The sequence below is a fragment of the Physcomitrium patens genome, chromosome 20 (assembly GCF_059467195.1).
Source record: "Physcomitrium patens ecotype Gransden chromosome 20, ASM5946719v1, whole genome shotgun sequence".
Lineage (NCBI taxonomy): Eukaryota > Viridiplantae > Streptophyta > Bryopsida > Funariales > Funariaceae > Physcomitrium > Physcomitrium patens.
The window spans coordinates 1606182-1626395 of record NC_143429.1 but is presented as its reverse complement, the minus strand read 5'-3'; the positions used below and the strand labels follow the sequence as shown (position 1 = coordinate 1626395).

The 20214-nt window shown below is 34.4% G+C and overlaps 2 protein-coding genes across 5 annotated transcripts; both read right to left on the bottom strand.

The window, feature by feature from the left end:
- Positions 1-1021: 1021 nt before the first annotated feature.
- On the bottom strand, positions 1022-7527 carry LOC112273556 (sugar transporter ERD6-like 6). Of its 4 annotated transcripts, none has more exons than XM_024502480.3 (20): positions 7202-7527; positions 6900-6947; positions 6482-6752; positions 6202-6264; positions 5941-6030; positions 5606-5665; positions 5115-5180; positions 4829-4894; positions 4512-4587; positions 4121-4185; positions 3887-3979; positions 3716-3796; positions 3508-3592; positions 3226-3272; positions 3037-3099; positions 2696-2755; positions 2490-2561; positions 2228-2287; positions 1941-2055; positions 1022-1799 (listed from the first exon to the last, which is right to left on the bottom strand). In XM_024502480.3, the coding sequence occupies exons 3-20, from the start codon at positions 6710-6712 to the stop codon at positions 1687-1689; spliced, it is 1506 nt and encodes a 501-aa protein (XP_024358248.1). In that variant the 5' UTR covers positions 6713-6752; positions 6900-6947; positions 7202-7527; the 3' UTR covers positions 1022-1686. The 4 variants fall into 4 exon arrangements, with proteins under 4 accessions (XP_024358248.1, XP_090101410.1, XP_024358249.1 ...); XM_090245284.1 differs by having other exon boundaries at positions 5941-5999; positions 7202-7487; XM_024502481.3 differs by lacking the exon at positions 7202-7527 and adding an exon at positions 7086-7162.
- Positions 7528-11294: 3767 nt separating this feature from the next.
- LOC112273672 (60S ribosomal protein L14-1-like) lies at positions 11295-11929 on the bottom strand. Its single transcript, NM_001378216.1, has one exon. The coding sequence runs from the start codon at positions 11856-11858 to the stop codon at positions 11454-11456; it is 405 nt and encodes a 134-aa protein (NP_001365145.1). The 5' UTR covers positions 11859-11929; the 3' UTR covers positions 11295-11453.
- Between the last annotated feature and the right edge of the window lie 8285 nt (positions 11930-20214).

Below are 20214 nucleotides of genomic sequence, written 5' to 3'. Positions count from 1 at the left end.
TATCCATTCTACAAAGATCGATCAATCGGTTAGTGTAGTGCGGCCTGATTACTTCCAAGTTGAGATGAATGCGCCTGAAACAGTCGTTGCCCTTATCGGAACAGTGGTCTCCAACCACTAGTCGGGCATGCGTGGTGGACTAAAGGGTATTGTTGTGCAGGTGATGCAATGGCGATGATAACAGCAACATCGAGGTGCCGCATCCCCGCTCCAAAGGCGACCGGGATTGTGTGTCGTGTGAGTGCCTCGACATCGCTGGGAGCTTCACTTGCGCTCGCGGTGCAGTGTTATTTTGTGGGCTGTTTGTTTGCTTGTTGTATGGATGAACTCCTCGATGCCTGACCCATTTTGAGTTTTGCTCTTTTGAACATGGATTTATTGCTTTTGCAGTAGCATTTTTGAATATTTTTAGGTTTGGTTTGCCACTGTCATGTGTGCTTTTCTTGTGCTTTTCTTGTGCATTTTCCTTTTCCGAGTTTGTACAACTATTCAGATTTGGCATTTTCTAATTGTAATATGTTCTTAATTTTCTGTTTAAGTCAAGTTTCTTCAGTAAGACACTTTGTAAAAATAATATTTAAAAGAAGCAACTGAACAAAATTACTGAAACATTAACATACCATGCCATGATCTTGAAACTTGAAATGCCATGAAGTATATTAAAATGTATTCAGCATGCGATTTTATGAATGATATGAATAACATTACTTCCTAAGAGTAACAAGTCAAGAAACATGTCGAATTTCTAACACTAAATGTTTAATAAATATGAATAAACATCATAAAATAAAATTTGAACTCCTTGTGTGGCTGAGGATTAGATTGTAAGGCAACAGAAAATCCCTTCCAACCTGAGCTAGAGTTTTGAGGTGGCTATATGTCCAGCCTCTCATAGCCATCGTTGTTCGATCTCAAGTAAGAAATGACTTCCGACGGATGTCCATGATCCACAACCGAAACCGACCTTCCTCATGAAAGAAAGGACTTAAACAATGCCAGGACAACGGTGGGATACAGTGTATTTTGTGAGCAGAAGTTGCCAATTCTGAGCGTGCGTACTGGCTTAAAGAAGATAGAAATCCGAATCAGAAGTTGCATGGGTCCAAAACTAGAGTTGGACCTCCAAGAGATATATCTGTAATAAGACTAACTCTAATTCAAAAAAAATCTCATGCATACTACCAGTTCAGACTCGTCAACAACTCAAACTCCTCTGAAAGAATCATTTTCTCGCCTACAAGTCCTACCAAGCTAGCCTTGGCACATTAATCATATTTGGGTAATATACCGTGACAACCATCTGCCACTTTATCTGTGCAGAGCGTGCAAATTGCCAAACAGTTGTCCCAACAGATCTGAAGGTAAGAAAGAAGACGAGCGATTGGAAACTAAAAACTATGGACACGATGGACCATAAAAAATAGGGGTTAAATCAATAAACCAAGAGGCAAAGAATGCTTGCTAACACTAGACTGAGTAACAGCCTTTCTCCTCGGAATGGGAGAATAGACGCAATCATGTGGACGATAGATATACTTGAACTGGGTACTGGCGTCTGATTCGGAGTAACTGAACTATGGATCTCCTTCCAAGTTCCTCTTGCCTCGTCTTAACGCTGATGGCGCAACTCCTGGTGTGGCTGAGGATTAGATTATAAGGCAACAGCAAATTCACTTCGTTGGGTTTTCACTTGAACGAAGCTTCAATCTGTTCCAGAGTGCGGCCACGGGTTTCGGGTACGAACATCGCAACAAATATTACGGTGCCAATACATTCCGCAGCAAATAACCAAAAAGACCCTGTACAGACAAAGGACTCCATGAATGAGTGCTACCATCATCAGCAATTGACGAGTTGCATGAAAAAAAGACAAAATACATCATCACCAAGGCAAACATTTAATAAAACAAAGAAACAATTTCTTCCGAACATGGGTGTACCTATTGCGCTCCAAAGAAGCATGTAATTGAAAATCATGGTAATAGCATAAGCGCAAAACCAATTAACCAGAGTAGCAACACTTCCAGCTATTCCCTTGACGTGTGCAGGGAAGATCTGTACATTTTACAAAGATAAATGGTAAGACAAAAAGAGACTATCGACACGATGAAACTGAAAGGAGAATATTTTCAAGCAACATGGAAGATTTTAGCCTATTCTGCATTTATGGAAGAATTAGGTTACTATGAGTGAGGATCAAGAACTTTAGAGGAAAAAAGACACTAACCTCGGACATGATAATCCATGGAATTGCACCAATTCCCAGTGAAAAAGTTGCGATATAAACCTGCGAGAATGACGCAATCAACAAAACAATCGAAAGAAACAAACTCACACGAATGGTTTCGAAAGTTGAAGGACAAGGAATAGAGGAACACATAGCGGAACTAAAAAGATTAAGCTAAATACTAAGTTGAGCAATGGTGGAAAGTAGATGTGCTTACAGATCGTCACAAGTTAAAGAGCAGAATGGAACCTAAAACACTTACCAGAAGGCTAACAAGTGCCAGCTCACAAATGAAGGTGTCCAACGCTTCTGACATCTTCTCTGGTTGCAAAGTCTGCATCAGGTGAATATAACTCAGATCAGAACACAAAAACAATCATGTAATACATTGAAAAGTACGATTATATTCAAACATGAAACACTCAAAGGCATTAAGGCGCTGAAATTCAGAGAGTAAGAGAGACTGACCCGCAAGTAGAAGGAAAATCCCACAAGGAAGCAGCTGAGGGCCATGCCTCCAGCAGAAATCTACAAGCCAACACTTTTATCAGTAGAAAAGTCAAGGAATAACGGTTACAGACACATTTGTCTTCCTTTCAAAAGTTTTAGTTATATTCACCGGCACGTTCCTTTCTAGCTGACACTGCTCAATGGCCACGACAGAAAACGATGCTCAGTTGAACCAGCCAGCCAGCCACAATGAAAACCAGAATTATCAACCACAAAGCAAGCAAAATTACTGCTAGACCTGCAAATCCTAGAGAGGTAAACTTAAGTATAAAGACATGAATAATGTTTTCGAAGATTACCATGAGTAAAATACGTCTTCCAGCTTTGTCCATCAGTCCAGCTGCAGCAAGGGTCATAAACACCTGCAAAAGCGCACTTATACAGGTAACATCATACTCCTGGTCTTCACCCCTGTCAAAAAAATTCTATCAAAACTTTCTTAATCATGTAGCCAAAACAGAATGCCAAAAAGAAGACAGCATTGGCACCTGTAGAGTACCCAAAGCGACAGAGGCTATATCTGGATTTGATACACCTGCATCAAATAAAGGTGATAATAAGACACGCTGATTGAAGGAGTCCATTCGGTACACAAAGGAGCAGCATTGTTAATTTATACTAAGAAAATTCGCAGATGAAGGTAGAACTAATCCTGAAGATAACTCTTTTTGCGCGTTTATACGATCTGCTCTAGTTCTGTGTATTAGTGTCATTGTCATCTAATAAATCCCCCAAAACTGCACTTTGAACATTTTGAAATGACTACTTACCAGCAGTAGCAAAGATTCCGCTGGAGTATAACATAAAAGCGTTGATACCAGAGAATTGTTGAAGAACCATCAATCCTATTCCAGCCTTTACCCAAGGAGAACATACCTCAAAACCAACTAAAAGCACTGAAACAGCAAATTAACAATGAAGTAAGAAAACGTAATAGATAATAAATGATTTGAGATGTGATCGAGTCAGAGAACTCACAACAAGTGGACGGGATAGTTTCCGCTCCTTCAGATCGCTCAATTTAACGCTGGGCAGAGCATTCAAGGCTTCCATTGCGGCCTGGACAAACATTAAAGAAATACTCAATACTTGGTTTAGTAAATTTTACACGATGAGAAAGAGAGGATAGCGTCTATTTGAGAAACGTACTTGAATGTCCGCGATTTCTTGGGTGGTGTTGAAGTCTTTACCCCGCAGCTTTTGCAGACATAATGATAGCTCCTCTTTCTTACCCGCCTTAGCCTGAACACATAGAAATTTTTCGACTTTAGAGTCCTCACATGTCAGGACTCGAATCTCAATAATGTAAGTATTGTAATAGTCTGAACTTTGAAGGTACGCAGACAGGATCCGAAAAACAATAAAACATAAATGGGTACATACCAGCCAGCGAGGGCTCTCGGGAATAAATAAAAGTCCAACAATCAACGAGACCTCTGGTATGCAACCTGCCGAGGCACCCAACCCAACACTTGGTCCCATTAGCAAGATATTGAAGATTTGTGACCCCTTCGAAAACGATTAACTTCAATCCAAGATTAGCTAGATTTTCTATGTAACCGTAGTTCACGAGTGACATTGTTTACACACCACTCAAATCAATAGTATCTAAAATTCAGACAATTTCTCAACCAAGGACGCTGACAATGTCACACTTGCTGTACTGATCCAAACACAGAAGAATCAAGTCTTTCTTACCAGTATTACTCCACACACAACCGGCTCGCTGGAATGGAAAGAACCTAAGAGAAGGTAACCTAATTCTGAGACGTACCAAGTAAACCAAGAACACGCCAATTGAAGAGCATGCCGAAGACGTATGAAAGAGTAATTCCGATAGTGATAGCAAGCTGGTCAAAAAGATAAGAAGGAAAAGGAAGAGACGAAGTAAGACTGCATTCAGCCTCAATGTTATCAATGTGCTCCAAGTAATACGATATGATTACTGTGACAAAGCAAGTGGGAAGGATCACCAACCCAATAAGCAACAGAACTGTGCACCTTAATGATATTGCTACTAGTAACATCTGACTCAAGCGCTTATTATCAATTGGCGAGTTAATGAAATTGAGAAGGGCGAAAAATTAGCACCTGATTCATGGTTCCAAGAGTGCCCCTCAAATGTTTCGGTGCAATCTCTCCTATATACATAGGAACCTAGCAAATAAAGTAACCACGATGAATGAATAAATAAATGAAAATGAAGCAAATATAAAGATGCGAGAGTTTCACATCAGATCCAGAGAGCTATGAGTATAGTGCATCTATCTTCAAAGATTTTAAGATTTATGGCAATCAGGTTATAAAACCGAAGTTCTAGACGTGTTACTACAGATGAAAAAGGTGAATAACAAAGGCACAAAGGTTAAAAAATTACAGAGAAAGAGATGATGCCTCCTCCAAACCCATTAAGAATCCTCCCAATGATCAAGGGAGTGGCAGTCTGCAAGCAGGTGACCAAACAGCTCTCACTTCAGAATTATATAGTGCCGTATTTCCTACACCAACATCAGAATACTACGTGGTGTCATAGTGAAATGGGTATCATCTACCGAATTTCAGAGCAAAATTCTTAGCGACTTAAAATCCGATACCAAATAGATGTAGACTTTCGTCATTAAATATTGTCCGCCACCTCTTTCAAATATCAATACAGGTGCAGTTCTTGGACTAAAAGATGAAGAGTGTAAGGTTCTTGCATAATCAAACTAAGTGGAAATTGAAAATTGTTAATCGTTTATCACAAGCTATGCTAACATTATATTTCAAGCTCCTGCTCAACAAGTTTCATCTTAAAATTCCAAAATGTATCTATAAAGAACATCAAAAAGGATCAACGAATAATGTGGATGAAACATGACCGATTACCTTGCCTAATACAATAAGGCTCCATCCGGCTAGCAAAGGGAGAGCAGCTAGCAATAGTGCCTATTAATCAGCAGGGAAAACAACGTAAGAATCAAAAATTAAAACCTAGACAATATGACTTTCTCGTGCACACCATCATTATTGCCAATCAAACAAAGTACCAACTGGGAGAAGCATGTTCCACGAATCTAGAGCATCTCAAGGAACAACGCTCTGAAATCCTAGTTAAACCAACGAATAAAACTCGAGACCACACAGTGCACCAAGAGAGATGAAAGAGATCGAAGTATTATGGTTATAATCTCCTAAACGTCTTACAGCAGAAAGAAACTCACTCGTTTCCTCCCAAAGTAGTCAGCTATGCGACCACTTAAAATTGCGCCAATCATACAACCTACATTCAGGATAGATCCAAATGTCGAGAACTGCAGAACAAGAGGAATTTGCAATTATGCATAGGGCATAGAGAAGAACAGGTGCATCTATTGAGCAGAAAATAGAAGACACAGAGGCTGGCACCTCAAGTAAAAGAATGCACTCTTAAATTCCTCTCGACTAATATCATAAAGATTGAAACCACTGTGCTGGAACATTACCTGTGCAATCGTAAAATTCAGATCCTTGATTATTGCAACTTGAGTTGGAGACGTGTAGCCAATCTGTGAAATGGAAAGAATGTGTCTAATATAAGTAGAGCCGTACGTAAAATTAACTAATTAAGAAAGAAACAGAAGAAGAAAACAGAATGAAGCATGACTTTCCTGATGACTTCTAAACCTATCAGACTACACCTACTAAACATGATCGCTGGCACAAACCCGAGCCTCGAAGAAACTGATTCGGTACAGTGCTAAAGTCGTGAGTGAGCAAACTCACAGCAAATCCCAGAGCCAATGGGCCAAGGGCTACCATAAGGGTAGAGAAAATAGCATATCCTGAATTTGGCAGCACGGCATCCCTCCTCGATCTCAGAGTGTGTCTCCGGTGGTGCGAAGTCCTAGGTTCCTCGGATCCTTCCTTTTCCTTCTTCGCCAATAGTGGTTTCTCTAAATCACGACTACCGCTACCATTGCCTTGCTCCATTCCATTTAAATCCTTCTGCACCATCGCTCCTCAACTACTGTGGGTCTTCTGCCCGCCTCAAATTCTATCGAAGGGATCACATTCAATCACTGTCAAGGTAACACCCAACTCCTTCTGACCTAGAAGTGAAATGGAGACGAAGATTCGCATAAATTCCGATCAAACTTGCATCTTGAAACTACGCGGAAGGCCAGGGGTGCAGCAGCAGTACCTCAAATTTACCACGTTGCTCTAGTTACGTCCTCCACACGCTCTTATCCTGCATAATGAAATCAAACACACCCTCAGCCCGAATCATCGACCTCGGAAATCCGCACCTTAAGCCCTTCCACACAACCAAATCACGCATCTAACCATGCCACAAGACCCAAAGGCAGTTCCCAGAACTGAATCTGACCACCTCAATGCCCAAATCGAACAAAGGACACCCCGCAAAAGCACTGATCGGACGAGATCGGGGCCCAAATTTAGGGCCTTTAGCAAATACTGGCTAGGACGGAGGATGGACCGAACCCATTAAGCTCGCAGTAAGCTCCACTCAGCTGGAAAGACTTCAAGCGACGGCTCAGCAAGGTCCACACACACGGACGTGCTCAAGATGAAGCTCCCGCGTGACCATGCAGCATTCCCAAACGATAGAGTTCCGATGTTTCGCACATGGAGGAGAGGAGGGGAGGGGGAAGGGAAGGGAAGGGGAAGAAGGAGGGATAGGGGTTCCTTCAAGAATGAACAGACGTGAAAGCATGCGAAGACGACACGGGAAGTACGGGAGCGAAGGAGAGATTTTGAATGTGCCAGGGTCGAGGAATGTGGGGCTTGGCTTGTGGTGTGATAGTGATCCACAGGCGTTGCTCATGGCTCTCATCCTTATTGAGCTTTTAAGTTGTTGGACTACAGTGCACTGCAGGATTCTGTTCAGGGGGAATGGAATGCGAATGGAATGGCAAAAAGGAGAAGGGGAGCTATCCTCTAGCTGGCCTGATTGTGATTGCGGGCTATTCTGTGCCTATTACACCTCGTGCCACGTTGTCTCTGTAGGGAAGAGGGGGGGTTGTGCATCTTCTATTCTCCTCCTTCTCATGCCCCCCTCTTCCCTTCCCTTCTCTTCCCTTGGCTTTTCTGCTTCCTCTGCTTTGCTTGTTTGTTACTATGGCAGGCTCTTTTTCATAGCTGGGTCACAGCAGCACAAAAGAATAGATTAACAACAGAAGCCAGTGGTAGTGCATTTTGCATCTCAAAGCTAGTGGAACAGAATCAGCTATGACTAGACCTGAGTGAGAAGCAGGTTGGCATCTTTCTTTTAATTTAGGCCTGATTAGCACCAAGCTAAACTTAGAAAACAGTAAACCCCTTTCAGAAAACTAGAAACCTCTGAGCCTTGGTGGGCATGGATTTATTTTGAAGCCAAGTGAAATTCTTACCTGAAATTCCTGGACAAGTTATTGAGCCCTTCCACACATGTGCAACTTTCACCCTATTTAGAAAATAAAAACTTGATATTGGTAAATGTGTCCAAAGATTACACTCAACAACCAAAGTAACATCATTTTCTATCACACCTGATCAGTTAACCCATATGAGAGAGAGGGAAGAGAACATATAGTTTCTAGCAACAAAAACTTCCATTTGTGCAGATGAAGGAAACTGAATCTTCCATTTTTCTAATTTGAAAACTGACCCTTCAGGATTTTGATGGGCAGTGCCTGTGAATGGATGTTGAAGGGCAGGGCAGATAAACACATGGACAAGAAGGATGTAAGTCCTATGCTCTTGGCTTCCTTCTTTGCTTTTGCAAGACTAAATTAAAAACTTGACAGGAGGAGGAGAGAGGGGGAATGGATGTTGGAGAGAAAGAGGTCATGATAAGAGTTGCGTGTGGTGCAAAGATGAGATGAAAAATGATCTTGTACTTGTTCAGGCTGGGTCCTACAGCCGGCCCACCCATGGAGGTCTTGTGAATGTCTATCTCAACTCCCCTTTTCCTTTTCCCTTGGTTCCCTTTTCACGCTACTTCTTACAGTCACTGTCTTGTTTTCTCTTCCGTCTATTCATGGCTCTTCCTTTGTATGGATAGCCATTCATTGTTCTTTGACAAAACAAGTAGTTACCTTGCACCTGTGGATTTTTACTTCATTTATTAAGATGGATGTGTGGCAGCAACAAATTCTTAATTGGGCACCTAAATCTGCCCAGCCAAAGACTAGTTGTCCAAGGTGTACTATCTACTATGATGCAGGCATTCCATAACTTTTGTGGCTAGCCATGTTTGGTTTACCCAAATATACCAAGAACCCTTCAAAATTTGAAATGCAATGTAATATAGTGTAGCTACTCCAACAATGTGGCAGTGCCAAATAGAGACATTGTAAGTGTCACAATATTCCTTGTTTGCTTTGGCATGTTGCAAGTCAGACCTGATAATTCATTCCTCCCTCCTAAGATTACATGTAATTAGTGTGCTTGTTTATGATCCATTGTGCTTGTTGATGTTGCTATGATTACAATTATTGTTGTGCTTATCATCACAATAGTCACAAAACCCTTGTCCCTGTAGCTATCCTTGAGTTTGCCAGGAAGAAGGGGGGGACTTAAAGGCAATTCTAACTCCTTCCATATATTTACCACCATATATTCACCACCATAGAAATTGTTTTATACTCAAATGGACACCACTCATCCACAAATTTGTCAATTGAAGACCTATTTTGTCACATCCATATTCATCAAATTTGCTACTGTTCTCACTATATAGCACTCCTTCTAACCCTGCCCTCTGTTGTTCACCAGACTCTGCATTATCTAGTCTTCATTAGCTCTCTTGCCATCAGGTGTTACATTTTAATGGGCACTCTTACCCTTGGTTCACAGCTTCCACCTCACCCACAGAAACACTTAAACATTACCAATGTACTTTTTCACCCCAGACTATTCTTGTTAGCATCACACAATACACAAAGCATGCACCCATTATGTCACCTAGAAAAATAAATAAATAGATAAATAAAAACCTCAATCATGGGCATAGCACTTCATTAAAATTCGCAGACAACATCCATCTGCCAAGTACACAGGCTTTAGCCTGCACAAATCCATAGAAACCACCTATGATTATCACTACGATCGACAAAAACTACTCTGGGATACTAACCACACTCAGATAAAACCTGCAAAATACCACCTGAATACCACAAAACAATGTCATCCCTGTAAGTATAGTGAGGAACATTAGAGTCCACTTTCGTTGTCAGACTGATCGCCTCCAGAAAACTTTACTTGTTCCCATGGAAAATTATGTAGGGGCCAATACATAAAACCACTACCCACACAAGTTACCACTTAGGGGTGCATTTTATCCCTCAACGAAAATGGATACGTAAGATAACCTTAAGATGACTAATATCAAACGAAAGTACGACCTTCTGAGTGAAATATTGCATTCATCGTGCTTAGAGGTATCACTAGATGGGTGAAATTGTTCCCATGAATAAATTTTCATAAGAGAATCTGAACAAAACTCTCTAGCTTCACACTCACACAGCTACTGATTGCACAAAGAAGAATGACGCCACCGCTAGCGACTGCAAACACGGCTATCTTTTTTCTGATATGAATGTCTTGGCAAACAACATGATGAAATACATTAATGCGTATCCAAATGATATTCAAAATCACGTTGAGAATTGAATTAACCTAATAATACCAAGAATGCTCATGACATAAAAAACAACTCGGGATCGCACTAACGACCATGAGACATTCCCAGCTGGAAAATGCTGAAGCACATATGGTAACAAGCCTCTCGTACAACGAGTATGTTAATCTTTAGCAGTGCTAACACAAATCCCACAGAACGCAAAAGACAGTTTACAAGATAGATTAGAAATAAAGGTGGAATACTTCATCTTGACATAAAAGTATTACTTTCACTATCTGGAAGTATTGAAAAGAACAAAACTCGAAAGTAACTCGACAAGTGAGTTGATCACCAACCATATGAAAGAATCATCTTATCAAAAGCAGAACCCAGGATTAAAGGAAGATCCGGAAAAACCCAACGGTCATTTCTCATTCGCGAAGCGTGATGCCTCTGGTTTCTGAAACTTGACTGCATTGTTTATAAACTCATCGGCAACCACTGTATCAATATCAAGTGTGTTACCCCATATACCAAGCTGTGGGGATAACGTAAACCACTGCAATGATTCCTTAAAATGAAAACCAGCCACGGAAAAGACTATCCAATTAAATGAAAATATCGTTTCAACTGATCAACAAATTTACTACATAAATTATTTGAAAATTCGACATTTTCAGATTTGAACCAGACCTAATCAAAAAGCAAGTTAAGGGAGTTAAAAATATCGACAAGCTTAGCCCCATTTCTCTGCTGGCAAGTCCGAAGGACCTTCCGCACCGACTACGCATGAACACACCATGGAACTACTTCAAATTCAACAGAATGGAAAATCTCATGAAAACCCCTCACAAGGGGGATCACTATTTGCAGTGTCTAGATCTAAACATCAGACTAAGAATCAGAAAAAGGTTCAACAAACCAAACATCAATCAAGTAATTGTGAATGTGGATATTAAATTGGAAGAGGTGACAGATAAGCTTTTACTATGCTGAGCTCACGAGTACAACCGGAACTACATTAAAAAAGTCATTGGCATAACGAAATTCCAGTTCTGAGAGTTACAGCAATCCAAGTGATAGAGAAGGAACTAACACTGCTCAAGGTACCATATCAAGTATTCACTCAACTTAAGCCTTTTCCCTTCTCAACTTCCCGAGCTCCCGGCGCACAATGGAGCTTCTCTTGACGCGCGCCACCATGACCTTGAAGCGGTCGAAGTCGTTCAAACTCGCCCTCTTGATACGCACAGCGAGCTTCTTACCCCAAGCGCTGTTACTCCACTTCCCTTCCACATCCGCGTCGTCATAAGCCTTCTTGAGCACTTTCTTCGAGGGAGTCCTCGGAAGCTCAGGGATAGTAATATCGGTGAGGGACAGGCGCTTGAAATTGATCTGAGTGCGGACCATATCCGGCGCGTCAATAAGCGCCCTGTTCTGGTCGACAACGTCGACGATCACGACGAGCTTTCCATGCTCGGGGCCATAGTTGATAAGAGCAACGCGTCCGATTTCCACAAATCTCCGGAACACCATGGCAGCTGGCTTCGGAACGCACGACGAGAGTGGGAGGGGAAGGGAGGGATGTGCGCTTAGCTGCGAAAGAGAACCGGCTGGGGCACCATGGCCCTGCTTTACACCCGCAGCCTGCCCAGAGAGAGCTCCAAACCCTAAATCCACGTCCCCATCCCACGTCCCCATATTCCTCTTCCTCTTCTCTTCTCTTTCCTTCATTTGCCTTCATGCTCTGCAACTCCCCGCTTTCGACGTGCTTGTCTTTTTGCACACAAGCAAAGCTCATTCATTCATTCACGCATGACAATACTATCATTTTGTAACCGTCTCTTTTCAAACTCACTTTTCCATTGACTTCAAAAGTTTTTGTGTGCATATGCTCATTTTTTATCTTCTTTTCTTTTAGGTGTTATAATTTCATTGTAGTGTATGACGTTTGTGTTGAAACGATTGTTGAAACACATTCTAACATTTTAATTTTTGAAACATTGAAAAAAGTCTTAACACCCAAGTTCTTAGTGAGTTATATTTGTTTACTGTTTTTGAAACACGATACTAAGAGTATAGTTCCGCATTTTGGTATTCGTGTGTTACTGATTATCATTGTGACAGCTATTAATTTTCATTGTAGTGATACGACAATTGTTCACTCTCAGATTCTAAAAATAGGCACCTGTACCAAATTTGAACCATCCCTATTCAATAATCATAAATCAGGTCGTTTTTTCAGTTTTAAAAGTATTTTTGTTGCATGTAATAGAGGATACAACACTCTTACAGATAGGCTTTATATATACATCTCATTTACATTATTTAAGAAACTAGTGGTGCAGGTCATATAATCCATGCTAATCTAGAATTCTTCTCAGACCTATCATGGTTTGGAAAAAAAATGCCAGAGACTTTTATCAAATAGGATACACCAACTAAAAATGGAGTTTTGATCTTGTCAATCAAATCCTCTATGCAAACAACATATAAATGCTCCACAAGACTGGAAACAAATTATGCAAATGTACATATTCATAAGAATTACAAAAAGTAATTTAGGCATTCATCAACTCTACTACCAATTCATTGATCAATATGTAGTTTTAGACACCAAAATTTTAAAAATTACAAATTTCTACAATTGCCATGTAATTTAACTAAAACAGATATTATTGAATAATCCATTGATATCAGAAATCTTATATTCCATTATTTTTTAAACTCACAAAAAATTAAAATAAGTATTAATCATTTATTATAAAATATTTTATAATAATTTCTAATTAAATTTTATCTTAATATAGACCTACTTATTTGTGGATATCATAGATTTGTTTGGAAGTTGTATTTACATCAAAAGTGCTTCACTAAAGTTTTTAATTATGATTTTTCAAATTTGAATGAAATATATTATTAAATAATTATTTCAAATTTATTTCTTAATATTTATATGTAACATGGTGACAATAAATATCCAATGTAGAAAAAATAAAAATAAAAATACGAAATTAAGCCATTAATAGTTTTTTAATGAGTATATATTGAGTCATATTGTATTCATTCCAAGGTCATTTTTTGGAAACTTCATCTACTTATAATTTTCTTGATTAGTAGATTGTGGATGTAAATGTTAAGATATAAATAAGAACAAGATTTGGTTTATATTGGATTTATAAACAACGAGAAATACTTACTAGTATTAAATATATATATATATATATACATATATATATATATATATATATATATATATTTTAATAATCTTATCAATATAACAAATCAATCTTTTAGACTACTATTTCCTTCAAAAATTATATAAATTACATAGATTTGTAACAAATATCCATATTTATTTCAATAACTACCTAAACAATATGAATAGGTAGAAGTAGGTAAAAATAGATAATTTTGATAATATCTTGTATAGAAGCTTTATAGATGTGGCTTTGTCTTTATATGTGTTTATAGATGATTAGTAGGTTGAATACTTAGCTAACAAGTTGGCTATGTATCGTACATATTGATGACTTGTGGTATAAGTTGGACATGTAGTGCATATATATGTGATACTATAGGTATCAAGGACATGAATCTTGAAGAAAGAAAATCCTCAATATACTCTTGTATCACTGAAAGAAACTAGAAAGTCACTCAAAGTTGATATAATATTAAAATAGAATGGCTACTGCCAAAAACAAGAAGAGTAGAAAGTCTTGAAACAAGACTAAGGATTAGAAAGGGATTGACAAGACAAGAAGGCTTTAGTCTTGTCTCTATATATACTCTTAACTAGGAACTATGTGGCAATATTCTATAGGACCTCCAAAACGTGTTGACTTTGCAAGACACGTATTTTAACTTGCAAGGCAAGTTTTTTATTTATATGCAACATAATTAGCTTGTTTTGCAAGCTATCAACACATGATTAACTTGTTGACCAAGTTTCTAACCTATCAATCAACTAAAAATATATGTAAAATAAAGCAAGGTCTAGGATGCTTCTAAGAAGCTTTTCCAAAAGGTCTTATGAAATTAATCTACTTTTATCTATTTTTACTTATTTCTACCTAATTATATAACTATTTACTAGAATACCTATGTATGTCTATGAAAATAGGTGATACATGTGTCTTGTATATATGCCGCATATAAGTCAAGGAAGAAAGAGAAGTTTTTTTGCTTTGCTTTCTTATGCAGCTTTATCTTACAAGAATAAGAAAGAAAGAAAAGCTTATAATATCAAAAATTTGTTTTTTTTCTTAATTAAAAGTAAATTACTCCTTTCTCTTTATAAGACATAAGCATATTAAAATTTGCGGATTACCTATTTCTAAACTTATATTGTTCTTAGAATTTTCTTTATTCTCAAGTCATTTTTTTATTTGTTTTCAATAATATCAGACATCTTTTTATTTTTTATTATATTATCATGGAAAAGTTTGTAAAAATAAAAAATACAATGGCACAAATATAAGAACAATTGATAAAGTTAATACTTGCAATGCATCAATTTAATTTACTACCTTAAGGAGCAACAAGATTAATAAGAATTAAAGATGTAGAGATGATTGGAGGTGCTTCAAAATCTACACCAAATCAAATTATTTTTCTTATGGTAAAACATCCTTCAAGTATAAGAGAACCAATAGTTGCTTTGCTTGAGAAATTTAATGGTATAATTTTAGAATTTTACAGATTCATCAACTAAGTATAATTGTTGATTTAATTTCAATTCTAAAGCTATCTAATTTTAGAATCATAAGTCAAGTTTATTAGAATACTACTTCCAGATTTTACTCTATCTTAATTTTTATCTTTTTTTAAATAATATGATTCAATATTAGATAATTTGAAGGCTTTTTTTGGCAATATTTTAATCTATATATAAAAAATAATATAATTTATATTACAATCAATAAAATTTGCATTTTTTGATAAGACAATTAATCAAAAATATTATATACTTCATATTTTTCACAAATTGTGACCAATATTAATTAAAATGATGTTGCACTCATTACTTCATTTTCTTATAGATTAAAATATGAGATAAAAAAATTAATGCTAAACTTACCAAATCTTCAAATATTTAATCAATTAATTGACTTTATTATAAAATATAATAATTAAATATTTGAATTTTAATTTAAAATTTTTACAAGTGAACCACAACGTTTTTATAATTCAATGGCAATACCAACACCTTCTTAACACATACATTTTAGAAGCTAAAGACATGCAATTTGACACTATATATTTTAAACTTCTTATTAACTATTTTTTTTTTGTTGTGATTAAGAAGAATTTTTCTTGTACTATGGAAAACGTAAATATATTGTTCAACATTTCCTAAAAAAATAATGCATCTACAATAAAAAATTATGGTTATCAAAAAAGACTATGTGTTTGAAAACAAGTTTATCCAACTACAATAAAAATTGTACAACTAGAATCTTATCTAATATCTAGTAAAGGTCCTATTTTTTCTTCAACATTCTCTCCTTGTTTTAAAATATATATATTTTTAGGATCTAAACATCACAAAGCCTTTATCTTACCAAATTCAAAAGTATCAATTTGTATTATAGATAAAAAGTTATTTAAAATATATAGCATTTATTCAACAAAAAAGAAATTAAACCAATATATATAGAAGTCATAGGTGGTCATTTGTTAACTTTTTGACAAATCATCTATGAAATCTTTCTTATAAAAATAACATTAAATGGTTATAATAGCTTTGTGATATTTAATATTATTAAATCTCTATCTATTCTATTTACTTTAGATTTATCATGGCTAAAAAAATATAATCCTTATATAAATTATTTTTTTATAATCTTGATTTTTTTTAGAGTATAATTGAGAGTTTTAAAGTCATAAAAAGTAATAAATCTAGTCCAACCAATATCTTATATGTAGGTGCAAGAACTTTTTTGTATATTATAAAATAAGAATCACCTTGTATTATTTATACTACACTTGTTTCTAATGGTAGAAAGACTTCAAGTAGCATTCTAAACTAGTATCAAGATTACTAAGATTTATTTTAAAAAAAGAATGCAGATATTCTTTTGAAGCATTGTCCTTTCTTTACGATTGCTTAATTAATCTTCAAGATGGAGCTCAACTTCTATTTGAACCAATCTATACTTTATCTTTAAATTAGTTGGTTGAATTTAAGGAATACATTGATGAAAATCTAGCTAAAAATTTCATATTCTATTCAAAAATTTTAATTAGAGCTTCTATCTTTTTTATAAAGAAAAAAAATGAATCTTTATAGATGTTTGTAGATTATCAAAGATTTAATAAGATTACTATAAAAAATAGGTATCTTCTATCTTAGATATCAAAAAATTTAATTAATTAAATCAAGTCAAAATCTATATAAAAATAGATCCACAAAGAGTATATACTCTAGTATATATTAAAAAATGAGATAAATAAAAGATTATGTTTTAAATTAGATATGGACATTTTGAATATAATGTTATATTTTTTGACTTACAAATACACTAGTTACTTTTCAACATCTAATGAATGATGTTTTTTAAGAGATTCTAGATGATTTTCTTATCTATTATTTAACTAATATTTTAATCTAATCTAAGGGCACAAAAATTGTAAAGTTTATATTAATTGTGCATTACAAAAACTAAAAAATGAAGGATTTTATGCCAAAACAGAAAAGTGTGTATTTCAAACTACTCTAGTTGATTTCTTAAGATACATCATTTCAAATGATGGCCTTATGATGGATCTTAAGAAGATCTAAACTATTATGGATTAAAAGATTTTAAGAATAGGAAAAAAATATTTTATATTTTTAAATGTTTGCTAATTATTATCAAATATTTATTAAGAAATTTTTTCAAGTTTCAACTTTACTTATAAGTTTGCTTTTTATTCAAGAAAATCTTTAGCATCAAAGATCAAACATATTATTCACAACAAAAAAATTATAATTATGGATTTATTTCAAGAATAGTATTATTATTTGGAAGGCACTTTAGGTCTTTTAATTTTTTTATATAAATCACAAAAATCTTAAATATTTCATGTTAATACATGTTTTAAATTTTTATCAAGTTTATTTTAGCATGTTTTTATTAAGATCTAAATTCAAGGTTATATATTAGCTATGATAATAATAAGATTAATTAGAAATTATTTTTAGATATTTTTATTTTATATCAAAAGAAAAAAATGTCATTTTTAATTAATAAAAAATAATTTTCTTGAAGTTAATAGAATTTCATCGTTAAGTAATGAAATAAATATTGATTTTTGATTCAACTTTTCTTAAGCAAGTTCACTTAAATATATTCTTTGATCTTTTTATTTGTGATATTAAAATTAATTCTTTAAAATCTCCTAATACTTTTAAATTTGAATTTAAGAACAATCTACTCTATTTCAAAACAAGCTTATATGTTCTAGAAGATGAAGCACAATTATAAGCTCTTCAAGCTTCTTACAACTTTTCAATTACAAAATATTTTAAATGCAACAAGACTTTGGAATTAATTTCAAGAGATTTTTGGTAGTCTCAAATATGGAAGATATTTAAAGGCTTTAAACAATCATGTGATATTTGTTTAAGATCAAAAACTCTTTATCATTGGTCTTATAGATTCTTACAACTACCACTTATATCTGAATAACTATAGTCTTTTGTTTCTATGGATTTTATCACAAATCTTTCAAATTCAAATTCATATGACTCTATATTCTTGATAGTATAATATTTCACTAAAATGATATATTTTGTGATATGTACAAAATCTATCATAAATAAAGAAAGAACTAATTTTTTTGATAATATCTATTATTATAGTAGATTATTAAAAGATATTTTTTTTGATAAAAAAATATAATTTTTATTAAGATTTTGGAAAATCCTTTTTAAGATATTAAAGATAAATATAAAATTATAATTTAATTTTAATCTATAAATTAATGAAAAAATATAATTTGCTTTATGAGCAAAAAAAGCCATGGATTATGTCAAAATAAGGCAAATGACTCTTCTTTATTCAAAAAGACTATAACTTTATACTAAATTTTCTTAGAACAAGTAAAAGCTTTCTAAAAAGCTTATAAAGAAAGAAACATCCTCTTAAAATCTAAAATCTAGATAATTCAATAAAATTTAAGACAAGAGAAGTAAAAGCCTCATGTACACAACATTAGATACTAAGTTATAAGCTTGGTTGGCTGATTAAGTTCATGTTGCTCAAGTTGGTTCAAGTTTGATTTTTATCAAATTTATTGATTTACATGAATGACATGTAACTTGAGATTGCTAGTCTGAATTGCAATCAAAAAAACAATATAATTAATTTTCTCCTATGTCTTGAGCTATGACAAGATGCAATTAATCCAAATTTTGTTGTTATAACTACAATCATTTTTTTTACCACTCCATTTCTTTGATTTCTTGTATTTCTTTTTTTTATTATTTATTTATTAAAAACCAAATTTTTATGATATTTAATATTATTTTTATATATTATGCTACTTCATAGCATGATCTCTACTTCTTCAAAATATGTACATATTTTGGCATGTGCCAACTTTAATATTTGTATTTTCTTCATTTCTCTCAAATGCCTTCTATTTTTTAGTTGGTCTTGATTTAGAGTCTCAAAAATTATAAGACTATTTGGACTAATCTATTATCTTTCTTCTTAAATATCTTCAATTATTTTCTAACTATATGTATTTTCAACCTTGTACTATCTAATTCACAAAGAAAATAGATATCATTACTATACATAATCACTACCACATATGGATTGAATCATCTTTGAGCAAAATTTCTAAGAATATTATATTAAAGATCCAAATTACTATCAAATAGTAATATCCAATCCTCATCTTCAATTGGTTTAGATTTAAAATAGTGGATTTTATTGAACCTCTTTTTGTTGCTCAACTTGATAAGTTTTAGTTTCTCCAATGCAATTTCTTGATTTTCAAGCAAGCTTTTAAGTTCTTGGATTCAAAGTTCTAATAATCTTTTTATTGTAAAGCCATCATTCCAATTCAAGTAGGTACATAATCCTCTATAGGTATAATTGGTATTTGGCCCAATATTAGCTCAATAAGCATATAGTTATTACAATGCTATAAATGATTCTATCTGCATATAAAATAAATTGTAGAAGTCTTGACCATTACTTTAGCTTATTTCTATATGCTTTGAGAAGAGTATTTTTGATGGAAAGATGTTGGCTTTCACTCTTGCTATTAGGTTTAAGATTATAAACAATTGTTAGCTTCAACTTCTTTTTATATCTTTGAAAAAAACTTTGGCTTCTATTGCATCTATTTTTTCTTGATCAATTTCCATCTTTCTAATACTATCATATTTACTAAAGATATCATCTAAGATAAATTTTCTCTCTCCATCTATAGTCTTGTTCTTCAAAGTTCTACCTTTAATATAATTTGAGAGATCTTTTTTTGCCAAAATAAGTTATTTTATACTCTATAATTTCAATGGTATAGCCACTAAGTTAATCATCTATTAGAAATGCATAGCAAGTATATAAATAGGTTGTAATTCACTTCTAAATTTAATTTTGGATTATAATTGGTATTCAATATAAGAAACCACAAAAACTTCTATATCTTTATAAAATTCCTTCTACCAATATCATTCCTTAATCATATGATAGGTGGTCAAAATTTCTTTATGGCATATCCAAAATATATTATGAAATACTTTAAAAACTTGGTTCTTAGTCTTTGCATCATTCACCACTCTCAATAGTACTCCATCCTTCCTCTTTGGCCTCTTCCATAAAAAACTATCTTTTAGAATATAGCCATAAGATTGGTGTTTGATGTCTTTAAAAGCCTTATCTTATCGGTCTTC

Bases quoted from the DNA above. Each gene is read 5' to 3' on its own strand.
- LOC112273556 (XM_024502480.3), bottom strand. From the start codon at position 6,712: ATGGTGCAGAAGGATTTAAATGGAATGGAGCAAGGCAATGGTAGCGGT. The intron at 3,797-3,886 runs GTACGTTTCTCA...ATGTTTGTCCAG, and splicing joins AAGAAATCGCGGACATTCAA to GCCGCAATGGAAGCCTTGAA. The intron at 1,800-1,940 runs GTACACCCATGT...TTGTCTGTACAG, and splicing joins GCTTCTTTGGAGCGCAATAG to GGTCTTTTTGGTTATTTGCT.
- LOC112273672 (NM_001378216.1), bottom strand. From the start codon at position 11,858: ATGGTGTTCCGGAGATTTGTGGAAATCGGACGCGTTGCTCTTATCAAC.